Source organism: Telopea speciosissima, chromosome 3, assembly GCF_018873765.1.
Source record: "Telopea speciosissima isolate NSW1024214 ecotype Mountain lineage chromosome 3, Tspe_v1, whole genome shotgun sequence".
Classification (NCBI taxonomy): Eukaryota; Viridiplantae; Streptophyta; class Magnoliopsida; order Proteales; family Proteaceae; genus Telopea; species Telopea speciosissima.
In genome coordinates, this window is record NC_057918.1 from 11,181,724 (window position 1) to 11,192,490 (window position 10,767).

Here is a 10,767-nt window from a genome sequence, read left to right on the forward strand (position 1 = left end):
TGTACTGCCAATTTCAGGCCAGATCATTGGTACCATTGGGCTGAAGACCACCACATGATCAATCCTGCCCAAGCATTAAGCAATACGAATTGTTTCTATACCACTTGCAATGGGATCAGTGGCTTTGCGTGGTATATATTTTTTGGACATGGTTTTCTTGTTTTATGTGTCTTTTTTTTTTTTTTGTTTTTTTATGAGAGTTTTCTTGTTTTAGGTTGAACATCTCTTCTGCACCATTTTAATTTACTATACAGAAGAATACTATGACCAATGCTGAGTCTCAGATTGCAAGTGTACTTAGTGAAGTATTAAGCATCTTTTCTTTTCTAATAATGGGAACAGATTGCAAGTGTCCCCTAGTAGAGAAGAAAAATCCATTGAAAACGATGAGAAAAAGAGAAAAACTTAGAACTCAGAATGATTTCAAGGCACTCTCCAACACTTCGATGTCTTATATAATAATTTGAGCCTCCTGAAGAGTTTCCTTAGGTTCACCCTATAAATGCTTTCTGATTCTTCAACAAATTGAGAGCATGCAATACGAATGTAAATTGGGATATTACCAAGTAAAAGAGTGGATAAGTATTACCCATTACCTTATGCATATGTATTTCTCATCAATAATAAAAATATCAAGTGTGTTTGTATGATGGTATAACCTTGCCCTAACTTGCACAGCATTAGATGCTAAAGCTTTCCAGTTTAGTTATTTTGTAGGTTTAGGAATGGAAGGACGGAAATAGATTTTCCATTCCGGTTTCATGAATACTTCTTTATGAAGAAAAATGTGACTTCAAAACGACGTAGAAAAGAATGGAAATTGCAAACAATAATCCCACAACACAAAGATTTATGTGGTTTGGCAAGGTTGCCTCGTCCCAACTAACAAAGATAAAGCGCAAGGTGGGCCGATTCCTTGAAGCCTCAGGCCTCTTAATGGTGCTTCAGAGTTAGCCCACAAATGCGTTAGCCCACAAATGCATGCGACTGACATCATACCGCCAACACTTCACGGTAGTTGTACTCATATTCCATTAACATGGGAGAGAATTTTGTCTAATTCAAGCAGCACATCTGCAATGAAATCTGCCTCGAGAAAACATTATAAGTTCATATTTTTAGTTAAAAAGTCATAACTTTTAAATAAAGATCTGATAAGCAAAATTGGTATTGGTGAATTAGTAATTGATGATGCTTTTGAAAAATAAAAAATAAGGTTAAGATCTAAGAAACTAACAATTTTATTTAGTAACAAAAACTTTTTCTTTTTTTTTAGTGTAAAAAAAAAAAAATTTCCTTTTTGAACCTTCTTGATTTCTTACATGGTTTGCATCAATAAGTATCCATCTTCTACTTTGGCCCTTAATATTTTGTCCAACGATTTCAAGCGTTTTCTTTTCAGCACAACAAAGAATAGGTTGGAAGTTGGAACACACCCGTTGCCAAGGATTACGATAGCCACCAACGAGCAGAGGTAAACCATCTTCTATGGCATCTAGTTGCAGATCGAAGCTTTAAAGTGCAGGGCAACGCAAGCTGATAGGTGATATCAAGTACTTGGTTGGAGTGTATGAGGTTTTTTTTTTTTTTTTTTTTTTTTTTTTCCTGGGTATGGTAAGCGAGCCCATGAGGTTTTACTTCATTACCACTATTTTAAGTACATAGAACCTCCATAATTTTGATTGAAAAAGAAAATCCATACGGAAAGTGGCAATTTGGAGAACTTGTATCCATCAAAGCATTAAGAAACAGGAAGAGACTGAAAAGAGGAGGAAGATGCAAACGGATCCCTCAAGCAGCTTTCCCATGACATTCATTCCATTTGGTTAGATGTGATGAATACATCTTTTCAAAACTTGATAGCTGCAAATTGACAAAACTTAATAATCTCAAATCCACAGCAACAAGTAAACGAAAGTTGTTTTTTCTTTACAGAATTTGGATTTAGCACTGTAAAAGATCTTCATATTCATAGTTAGTCAGAACCCTTGGACCTTGACCCTGAGGGATTATAAATTCCCCTGAAAACTAAATTATAATTCACCAAGAAAACCAAACCACAAAGACCCATGAGTATTACAAATAAATACGCTTTAATATCGTAGCAATTTAGCCCAGAAGAAAATCAGAAAAGAGATTTGAAAAAAAATCACATAATCACATACCTCTTAAAGAGGAGGTTTCCATGATCAAATGAATCAAAATCCTTTAGTTGTAGCTTCCTTCACCTCCGAAACCGGAGATTTATCAGCCATGGAAAGGCAGTAATTGGCAATTTCCCTAAATTTGGGTACACTTCTAAGGTCCACCTTCGTCCCATCTTTCAGAGTAATAACAATATCACCCCATTCTCCAATAAAACGTGGTACCACTTGAACATCCTTGATCACTTTGTAAGAAAAATCACTCCGGTCTTGGCCCGTTAGACCTGAAATAACTGTGACTCTCAAATTGGTGAACCTGTATCTCAGAAAGAAAGCCCTTGAAACAGCCGCTAATGTCAGAGGCAACCAGAGAAGAGTGAAACCCAGAAGGAGATTGGCGACGAGATCTCCATAGTGAGCTCCACCATCGAAGAAGATGGTTTCCTCAGTGGGTTTGGGAGGCGTCTTGAGTGTAGGCTTGTTGGTTGGAGAGGAGACGAAGAGTTTAGTGATGGGTCTGACAGTTGCAGAGGTGGGTTTGGAGGGGAAAGTAGTTGGGGTTAATTTGGTGGAGAGTTTAGTGGGGAATTGCAGGGTTGGAGTGGTAGAGGAATGGTGGGAGAGGATAGGAGTGGAAGCCATGGGTTTATCTCATCTGTTTGAGAGGGCAATGGTGGTGGCAGTTGAGTGGTTGAAGAAGTGAAACTTTTTGTCTTTCTTCTCCTCCATATCCATTCATTACCTAATGCCTAATGCCGCTATAGTGTGGATTTTAACTGTATATACTGATCGCACACCTGCCACAGAAATTAAATGAACGATTTTGTCACATGAATGCCGTTAGATTGGAATCTTACATTGAATACTGGCTGAGGTTTTTGTTAAAGCACCAATCACCAGTCAAAATGATACACAGGAAGGAATCTGGGCCGTACATCGCAATGAACTCTATGACATCCATCTACTATAAACTCCATCTCTTGCACAGAGATGTATGGTATCTGAAGCTCATCCTTGTTCATCCTTTACTGGCTTCACTCCTTTGTATCCCTGTAAGCATTAAAATGAATGTTTTCATACACTTCCATCTTTGAGATGCAAGGTCAGTTCTGGGCTGGGCCTAAACTTTGGGGGATTGGGCAGCAAAAAGATATCTCTGAAGCCCAATCCAGAAAGTCTATAAGATTATGGGTATGCCAAGTGTAGCCCTAACCTAAACCACATAACTATTATAAGATTACCTTCTCAATGGCAGAACGAATTGCTCCTGATTGAGAACTATTAATTCCAAGCAGCAGGTGAGCAAATGGTTTAGGGTTTCGTTCTTCCCGAATTTAGATAGATGACGAGGAAAGACACAATTGGTTGGCGCCCGGTGCATTTGTTATCCAGAACGTTCACGATTGAGTTTTTCAGCAACCTATCAAGTGACCTTTCAATTAAAAGGTCTCCATTGAGCAAATAAGCCCATCATGGCCCATGAACTCCTTCACTTGAGGCGCTAGGTCCGTGCGTATCTCCTGCACAGTACCAGATGTGCCTGCATTTCACGCTTATATATGTAAGTTCTCACAGTAAAGGTAGCCTTTCTCCCATAACATAATTATTTATCTTTTCTTTTCTGTTGAAGATCATATATAGACCCCCGGAGATTGGTCAAGTTGGTGGTCTTAAAATGTCGAATGGGTCAAAACCACTAATAAGAAAGAAAGAAAATTGTGGATGAATAAGATTAGCATTATAGCCGTTGACATAACGCACTATTAGAGGACCTCAAAGTCACATTAGGGGCTCATCAAGGTACAATCACAAATTTCAAATAAAAAAACACATATGTAGGCGGTGTTGATAAAAAATCGTTGGAATGTAGCTGTTAGAATATAAGCGTTGGAAAAGAGTCGTTGAATGCTTTGGAAACAATAAGGAGCAGTGTTAAACCCAATAGGCTAATACTACACTTCCTCAGCCTCATAACGAATCTATTCTGATCCATAATTTTGACTTCTAACACCATCCTAGCCCGTTCAGTCACTCATATTTCTTGATCAACTAGTTTAGTTTTTCTTAAGTATGACCAATATGTAGGATTTATCATGTGGAAGGATAATATGATAATTCTGATCATTGAATATCTAAAGAGTAGGCTAAAATATACCATCCAATGCAACGACACACACCCTTACTGGTATACGAGTTTTTTTTTGTTTTTTTTCCTACCCTTTGATTTGATTGATTTGATGGTATTACAAGTCTTGGCATCAATGTCTTTGTAGTTGGTAGTCTTACATCTCCATTCGAGCTGAAACTTGCCAAATGAACAAGGTATCTTAAGGTCTATGATTCCACAAAATTGCAATCCAATCAACTTGCTATGTGGTAGATCTAGGTAAGCACTGGGAAAGTTAATCTGTAGGTGTACTGGATGGAGATCCAATGTACCTAGTGGGTGGTGGGGGGAAAGAAACTGTCGCAATTCGAGTCTTGTGCGATTTGCTACTTCAGTTCTGGAACTCCGATACCTTCTCGATCACGTCACTAAAGGGTGAATGAGATCACGTGCGAGATCATCCAATAAAGATGAATGAGATCACATTCATGCAGGGGCATCCAATAGGGGTATCAACACCAAGTCAGTAAATGGAAATAGGTCACCATGTATTGCCCAATTGTTAAATTAGACCTTGAACTGGCCCACAAGAAAAAAAAAAAAAATATTTTATAGATAAGCTTTCAATCATCATAGAATTTAGGGTAATTGATATACTTTCACTTATGTTCATGATTTTCTCTCGTAGCAGACATTCCATAGTAAGGTAAGAAAATTAAATTTCCCAATTGATTCTGTGTGCTTGGGGGGTGGGGGGGGGGTTGATTGTGGGACATCTAATGCCCACTGCTAACGGGTTGTTTCCTAGCAAAATCCAGAGTACCATAATCACAACCCCATCCCCAACCCCCAAAAAAGAATAAAGAAGGGAACCGAAGAAGAAGAAGAAGCAGGCGTTGACAAAAGGCAGTTTCATGTGGTCAGGTATTAAACAAAAATGTATAATACACTAAAAAAATCAAGGTTAGTTCAAAACCCAAGATCTTCTTGTCATTAGAATCACAAACATGGCGGGTATTGGTTGATTCCAATTCATCATAATCCCATTATATATATATATATATATATATATATGTATATATTTTAATCAAATCATCTACCTGGCCACTATAGTGTAGCTAGCATCTATATATTTGACTTGTTAATTAACATCATTAATTAATTAATTTAAAAAGCTTCTTCTTAGTTTCATCCTTAATAATTTTATTAATTAGGTTGGAATTGCCGCATCCTATGTCCTAATAAGAACTCCTCCCCCTCACCAGCAAATTTAGGGTATTTAATTCTATTGCTCAACTCTCCTCCAATATGCTTGCTTCTGCTTTCTCAGAGTACTCCATATGTCACTGAATAATATATATATATATATATTTAACGGTTCGAGCGAGCAGACACCATGTTAATTAATTATTAACAACCATATATTAAGTACTATATATTATGCTCCAGCCAGCCCTCATTGTTAACAACCATAACATGCAAATCCCTACCTTCATCACATATGTATATATCTTTTGTTTTTTTTTTTAAGATACGAAATTAAACCATCCAATTGAAACTGCAAACAAAAAAAAGAAGTTAATTGATGATTCAAAAACTGTGGTTAACAATTTTATATTTTTCTATAAAAGATAGTAGTTTTCGATTACTATACTCAGTATTAATATTATTCCAATTGGAAGTAAAGAAAAGGATATCTCTATATCTGGTGAGACAAACAAGCTAGCTTGTTGTAATGTAAGTATAATCAACTTTACCAAAAAAAAAAAATGTTAGTATAGTCAACTGCAATTGTAATTGTAGTGTAACCCATTTCATTCAGGTTTATTGTATGTATCTCGACATACATACACATATATATGGTTTGTTTTTATTTATTTACTGCTGGAAAGCGGAAATGCATTGGAGTTCAGGGGTGTGTTTTCAGAGCTCGCTTGGGGGTGGTACGCTTGATGCTTTTGCAGAGTGTGTTTGGTACCAATTAGTCCCAACTTCTGACCACTGACGCAAGCATCCATGAAGTGTCAAGGCCATGGTGGTTCAACCTGTAGCTATCCTTTTCAGATTTCAGAATCAGTTCATGTACAGTACAGTAGTACGTAGTACATCACGATTGAACCAACTCCCTCACTCAGCGCCTACTGAAAAGGTAAGGTTCCCCTTCACTTCACTTCACGCATTAAGAGATCGAACAACGAAGGCCTCTCCACTCTGGGGTTTTTTAATTTTTATTTATAATTTTCTTCCATCAGTACTATTGTGTACGTACTACACAAGCAGTGAGTAGTTACTCAGCAGAGGCTACTGAAAAGGTTCTTCTCTTGAAGTTGAAGCACGCATTATGTCATGAATTTTACAAGGAAACGCTGGATTCTGATCCACTCTTTTCTTTCTGGATCAATGCCGCGTATACCAGCAAACCCTGACTGTACAGCTTCAATTCAGCTCCACTATATATATATATATATATATTCCAAGTTTCCAAGGGAAGGAACGAGCTAGGGAGGGAGATTCGTCCTGCTAGCTTCATCGATGCTTAAGTTCTTTTAATTTTGCGGCCAATCAAAGAAATTAACCCATAATCAAACTTAATTAATTATAATAAACTCACAACTCTAATTAACCAATTAATATTAGTATGAATATAGTTACTTATTGTGGAAATTAAGAAGGATTCTAGGATCCATGACATCTTTGAAACAGATGAATTGAAGAGCTAACTAAGGTTGTATTTTGTATCCCGGCCATTTCCCTCTGGTGAGCGGGAAATATCTATACATAAGAGGTAATTATTAATTACCTCTTATCTTATGATTCTCTCTCTCTCTCTCTATAGTCTATATAAGTATAGTGAGTTAAAAGCATTATGTGAGTCGATGTGAAGTGTTTGTTGTTTTGTAAGACTCCGTCCCATGCATTGATCTCCTCCTGTCCTGTCCTGTACGTGGATCCCTCCTTTGAGTCCTTCATTTGTAGCTCCTCTGGCCTACTAGTTTTCTTAATACAGGAGATTATCTCTATCCGGAATTCTGGATAGTATATATATACTCTATGGGTTCTGTCATCTGTCCAGTGCTGAATGTTATCATAATATATATATTTATATATGTCTAACGTGGGTACTGTACAGTATTTGAAGCTGAACATTGGTGGATACTTGGGTTGCCAGACAATGGGTGACAGTGGGTCACATGTACACCCAACTCTTATATATATATATATAGAGAGAGAGAGAGAGAGAGAGAGAATACCACTGTACCAGTGGGTGAAAAGAAGACATGGATGGATGGATGGATACCTTCTCTGGTCAGCAGAAGTTTAATTACCAACGTCTCCTTCACCAGAGCGACCGTTTCCAAACCCCCCTTGCTTGCTTCTTTTTTTTCTCTCTCTCTCTCTCTCTCTCTATATCTTTCTGCTTGTCTCCTTTCCATCTAGGAATGCGTGATTCGATTCTCTCTCTCTCTCCTCAGCTTAAAAACAACGTCACCTTGGATCCGCATTCAATCTCTCGGATTAATATTTAATACCGTCAATTTAGCAGGCTCCTACATTGCCCCAAGAGGCCCAAGACTCCATAGAAAGGAAAGGACTCTACTACGTACACTCGTGGGCTTTGTTAGAGTCTCTCTCTAATCGAGGCGTCGACCAGATTTGGTTCACCCACTAACGACTACTTACACTCTCTGCCTAATTACCCTCATCATAACAACTTTCTTCAAAAAGCTTGCAGACACATGAGACATTTGTATTGGAATTTGGAAGAAGATATCCATCCAAACATCATCAAAACCAATACAAAACTAAACTTTTAAAAACGAATCAATTCGATCATGAATTGACTCAGTAAGAGACCCAAAAAAAAAAAAAAATCCTTCCTTTATTTCACTGCCCATGATAGAGTGAATTGAAGCCAATATCACAACTACCACAGCACAGGTAATCTTAAATTAGATTGCTTCCATGATCCACCATAACAGACATCTCTTAAATATCAGGGGAAACCAACAAAAAAATAAAATTGAATTTAATCTTCAGCCCATCTGAAATTTAAGTTGATATTACCCCATTTTTTTTTTTTTTCTATTTTATACAACAATCTAAAAGACTTTCCGAGACATTCCGGTCCAACATAAATTGGCCACGCACAGCACAACAAATCTCTGTACTCCATTCATTAATTCACGGCCAAAAGCGGCCGCCGCATATGCAAATTGGGTCCCTCTCGATTGTGACAACAAATTCATTGGAAATGGTGCTGCTCCGGCGGCCACGGCCATAATCCGGGTTGATCGTCAATGCTGCAGAACATGTTGCAGAGCCCCTCATCTTGAACAGTTTGATCCATCTTCTGGCAATGGAGTTCTGACCTTGATGAGTTTTGGAGGAATTGGGTCACAGTCGCGGCTGGCCTGATAGATGATGATGGGAAGAGTGGTCTGTTTGGGTGGGATGATAGAGGACTATCGATTGCTGGTGTTCTTGAGATATCCAAGTTGATGTCAGAGCTGTTCTCACTTCTATTGCTGCAAGAACCCTCAGTTTCTTTATTGAGGTTGATTGATTCTGTTGGTTCTCTACTTCGCAGAGCCAATATCTGCACCCAATTACTTGATTAACTGAACCAATGCTGGGTAATAATAAATACTTGGAAGAAAAAAAAAACCCAACTCAACTTCATCCACAGGAACTGACAATTGTGTCCATTCCCAATCATTTGAGCCTTTGAACCCAATCAATAAAGATTTCAGTCTTGTTATTCAGGGTCGATCATGACCATGATTGATCTTTGTGTTGAGCAAACATGATGACCAATCAATCCAATCCAAAATAATGAGGCCTTGATTTGGTAGGGCAAGAAAATAAAGAAACTAATTAAACATAAAGAAAAAACCCAAAATTAAAACCCAGAAAAAAAAAAAAAAAAAAAAGAAGTAGGTCTAGAGTATTTATTTTTCAAGGAAGCCCAAGAGCTGTTCTACCGTTTTGGGTGCTGACCCTGTTAGAAAATCTTGAATTTCTCTCTCCACAGTAACACTTTTAAAAAGTAAACACAATCCTCCAAAAGCCAAAGTACTACTTTCTCTTCTCTTCTCTTCTCTTCTCAGACATTCAAAGACCAGTCCAATTCAAAATTATATACATGTAAAATATATAAATGAAAGTCCATTAAAATAAATCTAATTCACAATTGCAGAAATTAAGGAGTTCAAAGGGTACCACGGCTTGAAGTTTCTTGTTCTGGGTTTGGAGGGCTTCATTATCTGCCTTAACTGCTTCGAACTGTCTTTTGAGGAGATCGTAGTCTTTCTCCAATTGCTTGGTCTTCCACCTAGCTCTTCTGTTCTGAAACCATATAGCAATCTGTCTTGGTTGCAGACCAAGAGCTCTAGCGAGTTGCATTTTTCTCTCAGGCTCAAGCTTGTTACCCAATTCAAAGTTCTTCTCAAGAGTCTTCACCTGTTCCATGTTAAGCCTCCTCTTCTTCTCTCCCACCTGTGACCCATCATCAGATAAATCATCTTCCCCATTTGTTTCTTCACAGACGTCCACACCTGAAAATGACATGGATCTCCTTCTTAGAAACGACGCAACACCTGCACCACCGCAACAACTGATACCCATTAAGGGATTGAGCCTTTAAATAATGAAATGATAATGAAGATAAAATTTTGTGTGTGACAGAGAGAGAGAGCGAGTGACCATGGAAGTCTTGAGGTGAGCACGAGGGAAGAACAGGGTTCAGAGGTGTTGGAGGCAGGTGCTCTTCTTCATGTTGAGTTTGTAACATAAAATTGGCAGGGAAGAAGGCCATCCCATTGCAACTCATAACTTAAGCTCGTCTTATCAGAATGAAAATCTGTGGTGATGACGATCTGACTTTCTGGGGATAGGGAGATAAGAAGGAGAAAAAGGGAGAGTGAGAGAGACTAATGAAATGGCTTTGGAGAGGTAGAGAGAGAGATTTGGAGTGAGAGATGGAACGGGAGAGATGGAATATATTATATATCACAGGGAACAGAAAATAAAGAAAAGGAGACGTAGAAAATAGTGCGGCTTTAGTGAGAAAAAAAAAAAGGGGCAAAGAATATTTTGCGGTTTTGTAGGCTCTTCAGAGCACAGTTAAAAAAATTCACATGTCCAAGACTAAATAGGAGGTAAAACCCAGAATCAGGACTGTTTTGCTTCACATCTTGTTTATTTCGATTGAAAATTTCGCTTATTTGATGAAATTTTGATACTTACACTCATGATCTATCGAAATGAGATTTTGAACTATGCTTTTGTCTATTGCCCTAAAATTAGAAGAGAAAGAGATTTAATTCTTCTGTTTTGATACATTTTAATGTGAAGAGAGAGCTTTTTTTCTTAAGATTATATAAGTTGACAAATGATATAAATTGTTTAATGCATAGCATAGGAGTAGTAGTTAGGTGGGTAGTCTTCAAATGAGTAGTATATATAGTGAGGCATTTTCATGTAGTGTAAGAGAGAAAATAGGGAAGATATTTTGTG

At 37.8% G+C, this 10,767-nt stretch overlaps 2 protein-coding genes across 3 annotated transcripts; both read right to left on the minus strand.

The window, feature by feature from the left end:
• Nucleotides 1-2,165: 2,165 nt before the first annotated feature.
• Nucleotides 2,166-2,875, minus strand: LOC122656924. Its single transcript, XM_043851621.1, has one exon. It carries the CDS (start codon nucleotides 2,784-2,786, stop codon nucleotides 2,199-2,201), a length of 588 nt encoding a protein of 195 aa, XP_043707556.1. The 5' UTR covers nucleotides 2,787-2,875; the 3' UTR covers nucleotides 2,166-2,198.
• Nucleotides 2,876-8,405: 5,530 nt separating this feature from the next.
• LOC122657000 (homeobox-leucine zipper protein ATHB-13-like) lies at nucleotides 8,406-10,205 on the minus strand. 2 transcript variants are annotated; one of them, XM_043851732.1, is made up of 3 exons: nucleotides 9,955-10,200; nucleotides 9,472-9,848; nucleotides 8,406-8,848 (listed from the first exon to the last, which is right to left on the minus strand). In XM_043851732.1, the coding sequence occupies exons 1-3, from the start codon at nucleotides 10,079-10,081 to the stop codon at nucleotides 8,495-8,497; spliced, it is 858 nt and encodes a 285-aa protein (XP_043707667.1). In that variant the 5' UTR covers nucleotides 10,082-10,200; the 3' UTR covers nucleotides 8,406-8,494. The 2 variants fall into 2 exon arrangements, with proteins under 2 accessions (XP_043707667.1, XP_043707668.1); XM_043851733.1 differs by lacking the exon at nucleotides 8,406-8,848 and adding an exon at nucleotides 9,176-9,376 and having other exon boundaries at nucleotides 9,453-9,848; nucleotides 9,955-10,205.
• Nucleotides 10,206-10,767: the final 562 nt, after the last annotated feature.

Coding starts and splice junctions, on each gene's coding strand:
- LOC122656924 (XM_043851621.1), bottom strand. CDS start 2,786: ATGGCTTCCACTCCTATCCTCTCCCACCATTCCTCTACCACTCCAACC.
- LOC122657000 (XM_043851732.1), bottom strand. CDS start 10,081: ATGAGTTGCAATGGGATGGCCTTCTTCCCTGCCAATTTTATGTTACAA. Junction 9,849..9,954: donor CTCACCTCAAGACTTCCATG/GTCACTCGCTCT, acceptor GCGGTGGTGCAG/GTGTTGCGTCGTTTCTAAGA. Junction 8,849..9,471: donor ACAAGAAACTTCAAGCCGTG/GTACCCTTTGAA, acceptor AATTGGGTGCAG/ATATTGGCTCTGCGAAGTAG.